Raw genomic sequence first — 15,160 nt, 5'->3', positions numbered from 1 at the left:
GAATCAGGTAAGGGTTTCCTATTGCTATGATCTCTAGTAGTTGCAGTGCAGTTATTATCCTTTTTAAAGCTGCTGTTTGTTCACCTACTGCTCAGAACATTTTTTTTTTGCTTTAATAGCAGAGAAATCTGGGTTTCAAGCATGAAAAACACAGCAGCATATTTTGCTAAATGTCAACATCTGATCAAAGCCTGATTTAAGATCCTAATAACTTTCTAATCCTCCAGTCACTGCTCCTTGCTATGTTTTGGATTTTAAAGGGAATCTTTCTCTTTTACAATCCATTCTCATCCTACCTGATTCTCAGCTGAGGTTACAGTCTGGTCATATGACCTCAAATTTGCTTTATCTGGAGTTTATTATAAAATGTCCAAGACTGGATTTTGGAATAGTGAAATCCAGCATATGATCCTTGATCCACATGACTTACTCAATTGGAAATATACTTTAAATATTCAGTAAGTAAAGACTTTCTCTGTAGCATTTGGTAGGTGCTGATCTGCAGTACTGTCTATCAGAAATACTTTTGCACTCTGTTGAAATATACACATTTGTGACAGAGGGGGGGCAGTTATCAGAAGCACCTGAAAGGACACAAAAATACATTCCCCAGCGCTAAATTTAAAAGTATCTGATCAGGCTTGGTACTTGATATTCAGAGTTTGTTCACACATAACTACATAAAGCCAGTAATGAAGAACAACTTCATGGAACCACTTTTATAGTAATTAGAAAAAAAATCAGTTGATCATCTAAACAGATGTTAGAAGGATTCATATATCTATATAAAAGTATATTCATATATATGAGTGTGCTTTTTGCATGTCTTTCATTGCATTAAAATGTGAGATGTTTTCTCATTAGAGTTCTGATGATTTTGTTTTCTTTCTGTCCAAAAAGTCGAAACCAGCTTTCAACATTGCCAGTACACCTCTGTAGTCTACCACTAAAAGTTTTGATAGCGGGTAATAATAAGCTGGTTTCAATACCTGAAGAAATTGGACAGCTCAGACAGCTGACAGAGCTTGTGAGTATACGTTACTTTTTAACTATTACTATTCAGTCTTTAATTTTTAATTGATATGTTTAATAGGTTTGGAGGTACTTCAGAAGAAACAACACTTTTTAAAAATAATTAGGATGCTATTTGGACATATGCAAGATCAACATCCTGTTTCTCATTCTGCTGAGAATTTTGCAGTTGTAAACCAGGCAATTGTAGGCAGTGGCAAGTTATTTAAATCTGCTCTTAGCCTAAGGAAGATTTCTATCTGCCATAGTATCTTCAGCTATGTTTAGACTTTGTATAGAGGTGTTAGAAAAAGGATTTTTAAAATAAATTTACTTGAGGGAAAGATGCAAATTATCCATGTCAATTTAATTAAGAGTCTTCTCTGTTTTTGAAAGGAAGGCTGGATGGAATTAGAACTCTTGATGCATTTGTTTCTGGCAAAAAAGCTTTTATGTAGCAAGTTGTGTTGTCTCAAATAATATGGAGTAATTTGAATGAGATAACTTCAAATAAACTTCTGCATATAAATGCTTAATCTTTTAAAGCTTTTATTCCCCATGTAGCTAAAATGAGAATAATTCATGTCAGCAATGATATTTAATGAATGTAAGGATCCAAGGTGTTACATAAATAGTTGTCTTTTTCTTTCAATCCTTAAATAAAGCTCTACATATTTTGCCTACAGAGGCTTATCAGTCAGTGGTAACTCATTCTGTGTTGTACTTTTGCTTTGTAGGATGTGAGCTGTAATGAAATACAGACAATACCTCCACAGATCGGCAATTTAGAATCCTTGAGGGACCTAAATGTCAGAAGAAATAATTTGGTGCGTTTACCTGAAGGTGAGATAAAAGCTGTCAGTTATAACAGCAGAAACTTCCAGTACTACTTTATTTTCAATGCCTTTCTCTTTCCCCGAGAGCTAGAAGCAGCATCCTTAATTATTTTGTAAAACACATATTTTTATACTGTTGCTTTTTTTATACACTTTTAATCAGCTGAATTGTATGTTTATTTTCTATCTCCAGAACTTGCTGAGTTGCCTTTGATTCGATTAGATTTCTCCTGCAATAAAATAACAACAATACCAGTTTGTTATAGGAACCTCAGACATCTGCAGACCATCATGTTAGAGAACAACCCTCTCCAGTCACCCCCTGCACAGGTAAACTCCTAGGAATTCAGATGACTGGTTCAACTAAAAAGGGCAGAACGAAGTTAAAAGCTGAAGGTTTATGTTACAAACTTAATTTAAGAACAAGAGGACTTTAACACTTTTAGACAACACAATTTATTTAAATATACAGCACAACTTGAAAAATCCCTTTTTCTTCTCTTTACTGTATTAGGAGTCTCACCTATGGGGTATTACTAAGAATTCCACTGTTAGCATTGTACTAATGTTAGCTGAACATTTCTACTTTTAGTGTAGGAGAGAGGAAGCTCTTTTAGACAAAACTGATTTTTTGCCACCAAGATGTCAAAATTTTGAGAGGCCTCAGTACTGCTGTGTGCTGATTCACTTTGCGGCAGTGCTCAAACTGGCCTTTGAGCTAGAAGCTGCAATATGGATAGTGACTAATTTGATTTTTATTGTGGGTATATAAGCCCATGAGTATTACAGGTTCCACTGTGACCTGCTGCTTCTGAGTCAAGAGTGGCACTTGCGAAGACCTGTAGTTTCAGTAGGGTTTTGCCTCCCTTTTGAAAGCAGACAGCTGTTACTGGCTTCATTCACTTTAAATTTGAGCTTGCTTTGGCAGTCTGCCACTGCCATTCAGAGCTGGGCATGGGTGGGATGCATCTGTTCTGATGCCAGGGGTATAAATTCTAGTACTTGTAAATGCTTATGTCTTGTTTGTGTGATGAAATTTCAGCATCCAGCTGACAAAGTTTCATGCAGACCAGATGTGCTTGGAGGACAGCTTACATTGGCGTCCTGTGATGTTCCACTATAGCTTTCTCTAAAATGCAGTGAGATTAGAAGAAAAGGTGCATTGGTTTACATAAATGTGCTAATTTATTACTCTCAGCTACAAGTTAAATGTCTGTAGGGTACTTGGAAAATGTATTGTCAAAATATACTTATGTAATTTTTTTTTTTTAAGATATGTATAAAAGGAAAAATTCACATATTTAAATACCTGAACATAGAAGCATGCAAGATAGCTCCAGACTTGCCTGACTATGATAGGAGACCCATGGGATTTGGATCTTGGTAAGTTTGGCACAGTCCTCGTTTTGATGATGTTCAGGAAACTTTTGTCTTAAAACTTTAAAAAAATTTTTTTAAAACTTTCCTTATTTTGTAAAGAAATAGATCCAAGGATTCTTCTTTGGTAAGTGCATTGATGGAGGTGACTATGAAGAATATCACTGGTGTTATCTCGTGGTACACTCTAACAAGGTACCACTATTTAAGAATCAAGGAGCAGGTCAGAAGAAAACCTGGGCAATATCATATGAAAGGCAGTGTTAGAGTTCATACACAGTAAGCAAAGAGTATTGGTATCTCCATAGTACAGGGGGCATGCTCCTGTGTTGTTAACATGTGTGTTCAGTTTATAAGATCTTAATATTTTCCACACACTTAACTGAAGTATATCCCTGCTGTGATTTTTAACCTTTTGTACAGAATTTTATAAGTGCTGTGCTCAAGCCACAGGTGTAAATGCTGATCTCCACCCCATTAGTAAACTGTTATTTTTGGCAAGCTTTCAGTTGGCACTATTGCTTAGCATTGTAACACAAATATTGGAACAGTCAGCCATATCAGCTGCTAAATTAAGATGTCTAGAGAAAAGCAGGAGTTAAGATTTATTTCTGTTACATGATATGGAAGAAAGGGAGTTGGTGAAGTATGAAGCTAAATATATATAAAAATTACCTCAGTCATCTTGAAGGCGGTAATAAGGTGTGGAGGAGCAAGTTGCTAAAGGATGTACTGCTGTCTTAGCAGCAGTAAATCAGATCGGAGGGCCTCACAGTAAATCATCATGAGTCAGATTTGTGAAGAAGAATTTGCATTAGGGACTAAGTGATTCCTCGTCAGCACTGAATGTCTTAAATTATTTTTCTAGATGAGGTCAACATATAAGCATTTTATGAGTGTTACTCAGTTTCCTAGAGTATAAGCTGTTACAGATGGTTTCTGCATAATACTGAGGATACTGTCCTGTTACTGAAAAGGAAAGGCTCTAAGTGATAAAATGTCATGATCACTTAATCTCTAGCATAGTTTAAGGTAAATTCCAACAAAATCAGTGGGCTATGTGCTTACTGATTTATTGTTGTTTGTAGTTGTATATTACTGTGGAAGTCTTCATTAATCACTTTTGTGAAACTAGAAGAATGAATGTATTTTGATCATGGCTTGGAATTGTGAATGTAAAAACAAGTGCAGAACTGGTTGACAATGCTTTCTCTATAGAGTTGCTTCCAGACTCAGCTGTATGAAATGAGCTTCAGCTGGCTTTTCTTTAGCTGTTCTTCTATCCCAGGAGGAGATAAGAGTTGATGATAGAATTATTTGTTGTTAGCATGCTGTTGAGGGCATTTAGTGTTGCAGATGATTTCTCCTGTCTTCAAGTACTTATGGAAGAACTGTCATGGACAGTTCATACTAGGAAAATGGTAGAATCATCCAGTGGAAGAGAGGATCCCAAATTATTGTATTTTTCTGGAATTTAGGATGAGAGAAATAAAAGCATTCAACTAAATATAGTAAAATATTTCCAGGCAAGTCACAAGAGCTCTTTGTTATCTTCAGAGGTGACCAATATAACTAAGATGTTAGTTGGTACACCTAGACTTTGTTGCTGTTTTGTTGGATAAGCTAGGTGGAACACCATGGAGGTTAAGATTCTGAAACTGAGTGGTAGAGATTCCTAAAGTTTAAGGAAGTTTGAGTTGTGCTGTCAGTTCACTCTTGACAAAATATTTTTTAATAACAAAGTTGTTAATACTGCCAGTAAAACAAGATACTCTGAAACATTATGACAGAAAGTGTGGTTTGGAGGTTGTAGTGCAGCTCATTATTTGATTTAGCTTTGTCAAATTACATCAAACTGTCTTAACCGAATGAAATCTTGTATGTTGTCCTTTTCTAAACATAAACTATGTGAAATTTACCTTGCAGCAAGTGTTGATCTGCTGCAGCCAGTTCTTTCATTTGCAACATTGAAGTTCAGAGTAGCTCAGGGTGGTGCTGGAGTGAATGTGAGAGGAGGCAGAACTGCTGAAGCTGTGTAGTGATTCTTTTAGCAGGAGGCAGGCTGGTGTAGTCTGGAGTTGGAAGGTTTGAAATATGAAATATTCATGAACCAGTGTAGTTGGATATTGTGGGACTTGGGCAACTGTTCTTTCTTAAATACATGTTTTAGTGTGGCTTTGGAGCTGTGTCTTTGACATGTTGGCAAGTATTGACTTTCTTGTGGCTGTTGGCCTTACCAGGCGTTTAGCTTCTCATCCTTTGATTTCAAGCCTTACGTAGCTTCCCGGATAAGTTGTAGTTGCTCCAAAATGCTCTGATCTATCCAAATGCCTCATGTTGTTCCTTGTATCTTGTTGGTCAGGGAGGAATAAAAATCTTAAGTCTCAACTGATTTCAGGATAAATGTGTAAAGTGTGCAGCGTTCAATACCCGTTTGGGGAGACAGAGCAGCTTTCACGTTAAAAAGAGAAGAGTTCTGGGAACAGTGATTATGAATTTTTGAGCTTGCAGATAACCTCAGTGTTAGATGTATAGCTTTTCAAAATCTCCAACTGAAAAGAAAGGTTAAAAGAAAAAAAATTGTATCAGAACACTTCCACATTTTTGAGAGGTAGCCAAATAGTCATTTTGATGCTCTTCAATTTGCAATAATTGTTCAACTTATAACAGGGTTCTCAGGAGGTTCTGAAAATACTGATGCATTTAAAATGGAATTATACTGCAGGTAGATTTTTCTTTTCTGTGACCCATGTTTTAAATCCAGTATTTAAGTACTGTGAACTGTTAGCATAAGTATAGTCCTATTGTCTGTGATTCATGTTAATAGTCCTTTAACTGCACTGGGCCATTTCATGGTCATTCTTTTTCTTCCCCATCCAAAAGAAGGGAGTTCTTTTTTCTTTGTAGGGGTTTATTATATGGATGATCTTTCTATTCAAATACAGGGCTGTAAAGGTGGAACTCTCGACTTAATCAAAACTCTATACGGACACAAGAGCTTGTCTTTTGGTGTACATCTGCACAGAAGCAGATATATAGCCTGATGTTTCTCATCTGTAGCCCTTCATTCCTCCTCTTAGTTTTTTTCTACTTTATGTCTCTCTGAAAATTAAAATACCTCAGGATAAGTGTCACTGTTCTACAAAGTCCCATGCACACGTACGGTGCTGCATTAATAATAATAATAGTAATAATAATAATGAAATATTTCCTGAAAGAGGGTTTTCAAAGGGAGCAACAACTTGAGAGCAATACCAGTGAGAAAATGACCTGCAATTTAGTTATGATGGGGTGAAGCAATTAGCTTCTTGAAATTTGTTCTTCCTTGTTCATTATGTAGTAATTACTGCTGCAGTTCTCCCTGAGGCATCAAGTGCCAGCAGGACAGTTGAACCATTGTGAAATGCCATCTGCAGTGCATCAGACAAGTCCCATTGTCTCTTTTACTGTAGCTATCTGCAGCAGTTGCCAGACTTGACATCTGTGATGGCTGTACTGCTGAATTAAGTACTTTCGAAGCTCAGAAATTTAGAGAAGAACTGTGTGGCTGTTTGGTTATGTGTATTGTAACACTAGGCACATATCTAATGCTTTTGTCTAGACACGTCGTTGACAAAGGCTCTGTAGATTGAAACTGTAGTTCAATATTTATTACATTATGAAGTATATGAAATATTGTCCAGCTTACTGCACAGTTTCTTAGGTAGGTAATTATGACACAGATGATAGTTATGTAATACATTCTGCATACTTTTGTGTGAAAGTAGTATATTCTGATGTTTTTAGTAATTTTCCATGCATTTATGTTTACTTAAGGAAAAGTTTGTGGGACAGTGTTTTTCAACCAAAACATAAGTAGCAGAAAATGGGAGTTGACTAGTTAAGCAACAAAATAAGATACCTTTTTACAGTTTTCTTTGTCAAAATTTCTGTCAGGGAAATATTTGAAGTATGGGTATATACTTTGGATCCGAATAGCTCTTAAAACACTAGGCAGTGGCAGGTGGACAGCTGAGTGACAAGTACAGTTGTAGTTGTAAGCACGTGCCTCCTGTTCTATGTGTCAAATGCAGTATGATGCTTTCTAATATGCTGAGCTTGTGAACACACTGCGACTATGCTTGGTAGCTTATTCTGCTTTTGTTCTGTAATAGCCAAGAAGCTTTTGGTGGTGTTTATATTACAGTAACTAAAACTGTGTGTTTGACAGCCATGAGGAACTCTATTCTGGTCGTCCGTATGGAGCGCTTGATTCTGGCTTCAATAGTGTGGACAGCGGAGACAAAAGATGGTCAGGGAATGAAGTAAGTGTTGCAGCTTTATTTTTGTTGAGTGCAGTATTGTACAGGAAAGAGAACTAATAAGTATACATCTGGAAACATACTCGGTAGGTAACATGCATATGCTAGTGTGCAGGTTGCCTTGAGCCAAAATTATTTGTTGTTTTATTGGGGAAAAACAAGCATAATTTTGTATGGGATGGACACAAACTTGGAAGTAGTAAGAGATGTATAAAACAGTGCATGAGAGATTAAGTTACTGGAGCATAAAAGATGAGAAAAATGAGATTCCACATTTTAAAAAAAAGCTTATAACGATCATATTACAATGTTGAGTCAATTACAATTACTCCTGATTAGTTGTTTCAGTAAAATAAAACTGAACATGAAAATTAAACTTCAAAAATCGGATGGGAATTTTGTCATCTCTCATTGCAGCTTATTTCAAATGCTAAAATCTGCTTGTCATTTAGAAGCAGGAAAATGGGATCTCTTAGCAAGGAGACTGTCAATTATTCTTTCCAGAAAGAAGCTCTCTTTTGCTCTTGGGACAACTACGAAAGGCAATAGCCAAGACCTAAAGTGTTCTAGCGAGCTATACTCTGTAAGCCTGCTTGCACTCCTAGCTTGGTTTTTGAGAGGGTTCAAGGAGTTTCCATCTTGTGATGTTTACAGGCATTTTTCTTGACTTCACCTGTTTGTTTTCTAAAGCCAACAGATGAGTTCTCAGATCTCCCTTTACGTGTGGCAGAGATCACTAAAGAACAGAGACTGCGAAGAGAAAGTCAGTATCAAGAAAATCGAGGGAGCGCAGTCGTAACTAATGGTGGAGGTAAATAGTGATCTTTGGCTAACAGTATTTATTGTCATCGTTATTAAAGTTCTAGGATGTTTGCTATAAAGAGTAGGTTGTCTAAAGAGGGAAAGAAAGAGAAAGATCTGGGTGGAATTATACAAAACCACTGTTGTGCAAACTGTAAAAATGTTGTATTAAGGATGCTACAAAGCAAAATCAAATAGCATCAGAATTAGGATTATCTAGGAAGCATTGTGTCAACTTCGGCATATGTGCTATGTTAAAGTCTCCAACTGCTTCAAAAAGTGTTTTGTAATCTTGAATTTTGCTGCATGGACTTCTGCATAAGCTACTGGGGAAAATTTATAGCTGTAGTAAATTATCAGTGCTCTATGCCGACTACTGTTGGTATGAGATGAGCAATTTTGTCAGGGAATTTCCTATTTCTAAGTAGCAGAAGTGCCTTGTTCAGCAGTCTGGGGTTTTAATCCAGACTTGCAAGCTAAATAGGAGGGACTGGTATTTGTGAATGACATTGCTTATTTGCACCTTCTCAATTGGTTGTCCTGCAGTCTTACAGTGGCACCCTCCTATTTGTTCAAGAGGTGATAGCACTTTCCTTGTTTCTTGATCTCTGCAGTCTGTCCTCCATTTTAATTTACAGTAATCTGCTGCTACCACTGTCTCATCCTGTTTATGTCCCAGTTTTAGCATTCTTCCAGGCTTGTTTTTTTCAATCATTCCCTCTTCTCCATTTTTCTACACTACTTATTATTAGATCTCTTCCTTCTCAGCTGCTCCATTTTCCATTTTCCCTAATGGCTACAATTCGTACTCTCTGAGTATCACTCTTCCGTGCTACTCCATGACCAACTCCCACTTTTTTTTTCCTCTTCCCTCCTCTTCCCCCTCTTCGTCTTTTCCCATCTTCTTTTCTTCTCTGCCACAGTCTTTTGTTTTCTTTGCCACTTTCTAAAATACCTGAAACTTTTTGGTTGACTCACACTCTTTTACATGTTAACAGACAAAAAATTCAGTTCAAACAGTTAAATTCTGGCAAAGTTGGAATTGGAGACATGGTGTCCATGGGAAGCTCTGGGCAGCCTTAATAACAGGTAGTGCTGCCAGCTCTGCCTCCAAGACTAACTTTATTTTGTTCTTTGGGTTTTGTACACCAGGGATTTCAAAATGTCTCACTAGTCTTTTAAGATGAAGCACATTCAGTTAATGAGTAGGAGTATCTGAGGGGCACAAGACATAGCATGAGGCTGACAGTGATCCCTTCCAATTTTGTGTTCCTAACACAGATACTAATGTCTTTCACCCTCTACTGTATTATTATTATTATTATTATTATTATTATTATTATTATTATTATCATCATCATCATCATCATCATCATCATCATCATTAAAGTTTAATAAGCAAGGCTGGAAAGAAAGAGTTTTTTCGTTTTGTTGGATTTTTTTTTTAAGATTTGAAACTGAGATGGAGATTTAATGAAGCCAGAGTATATAGGAATGCTGTTTTGGATGGTTGTAGTAGCAGAGGAGGTGGCTTTGGCAGTAACAGTTGCTAGATTGTGTGGTGAGGCAAAGAGAAGTCTGTTTTAGACAAGCAGGAAAGGGGTGGAGGAGTAGAAAAAGAATGTCTGCAAGAGTCTGGAGCAAGTTTGGGGAGAGTTTTAAGAAAAAGAAAGCTCTAGTGCTCAGAAAATGAGCTTATGCTTTCCCCTTCATCCCCAGCACAGTTTTTTCACCAGGGTAGTTTGCTCAGTGTCATGATTCTCAGAATCTCTGGGCAAAAATGTGTAAAAGCAGTGACAAGTGAAAAAATTGCCCTACATAATATCACCCACACAAGGGAAAATCAATACTAGTCAAACTGTGCTATTTCTTGCTCTCATTTTAGTGGTTTCTAATTTCTAATTCTTTCGTTTAAATAAAACTGCAGATGCTTTTATATTGTTTTAGAGGGGGTTTGTTGCTTTCTGCACTGTCCTTTGTTATTTCCACTTTTTATATTTATTGCATTTGCATTCAGATAACTTAGACATGCTGCCCTCTGTTTTGTTGTTGTAGTAATAAAAATGGTAGAAGTATCTGTCATATCCATTCTAATTTTTCTGACAGAGATGAATTAGAAGCAAGAGAAATGATACAAAATGTACACAGATCATTGTACAGTCTTGGTGTTAGCTGACAGATTTTGATAGATAGTTTTTGATATTGGAAAAAAAAATCACAATATTTCTTTTACTTCTTCAGGCCATCAGTATAAAACTATGTGCTTGATACCCTTTTCTCATTGCTTTTTAAAAAGCATAAATTTTATCACTCTTTCAAAGTTTGATATTTAACAAATGTTAGTGGGCCTGGCAAAATCTAAGAGCTTTTAGGCTGAGCTTTCCTAGACAGAAGAAAAACAGTATGGCCTTAGTTCCTGACATTGCTTTTTTTGTGGGGTTTTTTCCTCTCTTGTTGGTTATCTAATGATGGGTGTTTTCTGTGTGTATGTATGTCAAGTGGAACATGATCTCGATCAGATCGACTATATTGATAGCTGTGCCACAGAAGAGGAGGAGGAAGAGGTGAGGCAACCCAAGTGCATGGACTCAGACAGCCTCAGCTCACAATTCATGGCATATATTGACCAGCGGCGAATCTCTAATGAGGTGGTGTGTTTTACTTAAATTAAATTCATACACCCCAGGAAAACCTTTGTGATTATATTAATGCTGCTGTCCTCAGAGGTTTTCTTGGGTTTTTTTTTTGTTTGTTTTGTTCTGCTTTTTAAAAGAAAATAAGTAGGTCTGATCTGGAAGAAGGCACAGTGTTGTGCTTTGTGGAGGGTCAAAGCTGGAGTGTTAAACTGCTCCCAAGTGTCCTTTGGGATGTGTGAAATAGGTCTAAAGCAGCCACACTGTTTTCCTGTCATGTGCGTTCTTCCAAGCTTGTGCTTTAGGCATATGTGAAGTAAATGTTTTTTCCAAAGGAGTGCTGTCTTCAAAAAACATTGAAGTTGATGCTTCCAACTGGTATTTGGTGATACCTAGAAAAGTGTTAACATTTACTTGGTAGTACTGAATATATACTGGCTTTCTCAAGGGAAAAATATTGATTGTTATCAGTGTAAAGATTTAGTACAGGAATTTTGCAACTTCATTAATTTGGCTGTTCATGTTGATTATAAGTTATCTGCTAGTAAACTTTCCCTTTTAAGTTTAGGCTAACTTAAATATTCATAATTTTCAGCCTACTTTTTTGCAGGGAACGATCTCTCTCTCTTACTGTTGAGCAAGGTTCTGAACCCACAGGTACAGACTCAGATATGCATATATTCACCTTTCTGAACAAAAAAACCCATCTGTAGTTTCAGATAAACCTGGCATGAAACTGCTCTCAGTCAGTAAAAGTTGAATGAACAGTAGGTAAAATTACCACTAGACAGGTTAGAAAGTTCTCCAGCTTTTTACAAATGTCTAGAAACAGGTGTGAGTAACTCTGGACATTGCCCTGTTTTCTGTCCCAGGAAAAATAAAAATAAATAAATAAGGGCAAACTTAGCATATAATATCCTAATAATAGCTGCTTTTATTGGCTGCTTACTGTATCCAGATGATGTCCTAGTGCAGACAAGGGCAATGATACCAGTTATTGTCACTTTTTAAAATCTCATGTCATTTCATTGCTTTCTAGCTGCTAAGGAATTAATGTACATTTTAATAAAATTTACTAGAATTGCTTTAAATTGTATGAATTGCCAAACTGGAAGGTGCCTTTGTTCCAGCTGTAGCAACCATTGCTGCAAACACATGGAGAAAACTGTTCCCTGTTAAGTCATTTGGATGGCACGCTTCTGGAGAGTGTCCTCAGAAATTGAACCTATAGAAACAGATTTTCAGCCACATGATGTTTCCTTCTGTGTTCTGTCGGTCTTAATTAATACCTGTGTACACAGCTACACAGTTCAGTGGCTCACTGTACATACTACATGAATAACCTAAGAAAATCTTAGTAGTTGATAGACTTAAACTATTGTGCTGTGATTCAAATGTGTCCTTTCAAAGTTTTGTGCATTTTGAAGCAGAAAGATACTTGCTCTTTGAAAAAAGAAAAGTGTATCATTAGCATTCATGTAGGAGTCAAGATTCCTATTTTGTGCACATTACTGTTTACTGTGTTTAAAAATCATTGACACAGACATCTGAGAGGTGCATTCATTTTGCTGAACTCCTAAATTAAGTATCAAATCACAAAAGCTGATGCCACTTGCAGCATAGACACAAGAGCAAAACTCAGAAAAGGCAACTATTGGCAAGGACTCTTTGCTGCGGATAATGAAAAGGCATTGATCAGCATCAAAAGCTATTCATAGGGATCTATAGATTCATACAAATTAAACTGCTTTTAAATGAAGCAGTAGTTTCTCTAAAAAGACAATCCAAAACACTCTGCTACTTAGGAAGGCTAACAGTGTGCAATGTAGCAACATGCATACAGGCATGAGTTAAAAATGGCAAGTTAATCTTGAAGAGTTTCCATTTTCCTATGTTAATGGGTGTCAGTGAAAGTTTTGAAGTAACCTTAAGGGTAATATATCTCTGTTCCCAATGGGATAAATTATTTTATAGTTCAAATTAAGCCTACGGTGTTTTCATTCATCCCATGTTTTGCTTTCTTTGTCCCTCTGTGTCCTGTCTTTAGGGCGTCATAAAAAAACATGAAGTATTATATCCTGTATTTCTGAAATTCCAGACTGCTTTGTATATATATGTTCTTGTATATATGTTCTTATATATGTTCTTCAGAGCTTAACTCTACATTTCTTCTAAGTGACATTAATTATTTTCTACCTACATGTATTTCTCTGCATGATTCTTAATAGTGGAGGTTTTTAAACTCTTAAATTTATCAGTAGGCATATTTAATCTTGAAACTAAAGTTTATTTAAGTTGGAGGAAAAAGTAAAAGTGAGCTTGCCTATTTGGAAATTAACATCTCCGGGTTGTGTTTTGTGGTTCTTTGTCAGGTATTTTGAATACCAGTAGTTACAAATGTTGCTCTGCAAACATTAAGATAGAGTTTTCTGAGTAAGTTGCTAACTATGTCTTCTGTGTTATTTTGCTTAGGGCTCACCAGTAAAGCCTGTATCTATCAGAGAGTTTCAAAGAACAGAGGATACACGACGATATTTGCATCAAAACAGGTAAAAATGTGTAGTAACAGTAATTTTATCTTACGTTTTATGATGAATGCAGATTTACTGAATGTGCTTAGAAAATGGCATTTTCTGTGGCTTCCAGAAATGTACGTGGCACTTTATTTATAAATTATTGTTCCGGATTAGGAATTTCTATTCTAATAATGGCAGTGACCAAAAGACTTGGCTGATCTAGATTGATGCTCAGCTTTAAATCAGTTGATATCTGCCAAATTAAAGTGTATACTTTTAAACTGATTTAATATCTGCTTTTCATGATTTAATTTGTGCTTTGATTAAATAGTTGACTTAAGCTATATTACACAAGACAGAAGGGATAAATGTACTTGTACTGCAGGTTTAGGGGAAGCATAAACAAAGTTACTGTGGAGTATCTGATGTGCTATGAGGTCACATTCTTGATTAACTCTTGGTAGCTGTATTACTGTGGAGCTCTAGTTTAATTTAATATGTGCTTTTCTGTGCCATAATCATGAGCTTACATCAGGGGAAGAAGGGATAAAATGGGAGTCACTGCTGAAAACAGGTCACTTAATTTAACAAAGTAGACTTTTTGAATTATGTCTATACTTTTTGATGATTACTTGGCTTATTGGAGGGAATGCTTATATGTAAAATATGGGTTAAAGTTGGACAGCTTATAAATGAGGCAGTTAAGTTTGAGGAAAGGCTTTTGGTTGTATAGTTAAAAGAACAGAAGATAAGCAAATGTATAGCTTCTTGCTAATGGAATTAAAATCAAAATTAATAGAACTTTTAATATGCCATTGAAGCATTTCAGTATTCTGTGGAGTGAAAATGAATGTGCACAGACTCAGCAGAAAACCAGCTCGAATTGTACTAGGAATGTTTAAAAAAAAAACAAACCAAAACAACAACTGCTAGCTGTAAGTATGTCATTACTTACACTGTCAGTAGGAATTTTTAATGCCATTCTAAAATGGCACCGAAAGCAAATGAGTGTGTAAATTTTTCTAGAGTTATGGCAACATTTTAATAGACACTTTGAAATGTGCAGATACAGTAGCTGTACTGATATAAAGGGTAACTCCTTCAGCATATATCAGCGTTTCTTATCCTGTAATGTCTACGGATAAGGCATAAAATAATACAGCAGTCTGACACGTTCTTCCCAAATAAACTGAGTGTTCTTGGTTTGAAAGACTGATTTTTTTTTTTGGTTTGTTTATTTATTTTTCTATTTGAACGTTTGTGGTCAACATGGTTAGACTTTACAAACACTGGATTCCATGACATATCTGAAGGAAATGAGAAGGCTAGTTAGCCAGCAGAGCTAGACAGATTTTAATGATGAAGGAAGTTGTAGTTCACTAGGGCATCCAGAGTTTTAAAAATTTAACTTAAGAGTGGCAGCAGATCTTCATGCAGAAGTAGTTAATCGGTGATTTAAATGACTTGTAGTTTATTCATTTTATGCTGCAGCAGAGTGAAATTCTTACTGGGGCACTAAAAGCAGGTCATACTGATATTGCCTTCAAAACTGTAAAAACAGCCATATAACAATGAGTAATTTTTTAAATTTTAAGCTTGTGTTAGTCAAATATTTCACTTGTGACAACCACAAGCTGTAAACTGCTTCCACAGTAATTCTGTGCAAATGCCTTGGCAGGCAGCCT

At 36.2% G+C, this 15,160-nt stretch overlaps 1 protein-coding gene across 19 annotated transcripts in view; it reads left to right on the top strand.

Moving 5' to 3' along the window:
- The window catches only part of LRCH3 (leucine rich repeats and calponin homology domain containing 3), a 69,114-nt gene that overhangs the window by 28,983 nt on the left and 24,971 nt on the right, over nt 1-15,160 (top strand). For 10 of the 19 annotated variants that reach the window (XM_026855314.1, XM_026855319.1, XM_026855326.1 and 7 more), the window contains exons 3-10: nt 901-1,027; nt 1,749-1,854; nt 2,041-2,177; nt 3,121-3,230; nt 7,435-7,528; nt 8,216-8,336; nt 10,826-10,977; nt 13,432-13,508. In XM_026855314.1, coding sequence (XP_026711115.1) covers nt 901-1,027; nt 1,749-1,854; nt 2,041-2,177; nt 3,121-3,230; nt 7,435-7,528; nt 8,216-8,336; nt 10,826-10,977; nt 13,432-13,508 — 924 coding nt within the window. The remainder of the gene's footprint in view (nt 1-900; nt 1,028-1,748; nt 1,855-2,040; nt 2,178-3,120; nt 3,231-7,434; nt 7,529-8,215; nt 8,337-10,825; nt 10,978-13,431; nt 13,509-15,160) is intronic. The other 9 variants (XM_026855330.1, XM_026855324.1, XM_026855329.1 and 6 more) reach the window with 2 other exon arrangements.

The sequence above is a fragment of the Athene cunicularia genome (assembly GCF_003259725.1).
Source record: "Athene cunicularia isolate RWA chromosome 9 unlocalized genomic scaffold, athCun1 chr9_part1, whole genome shotgun sequence".
In the NCBI taxonomy this organism is placed as follows: Eukaryota; Metazoa; Chordata; class Aves; order Strigiformes; family Strigidae; genus Athene; species Athene cunicularia.
Note: the sequence above shows the minus strand (reverse complement) of the source record. Positions and strands in the feature narration are given on the sequence as shown.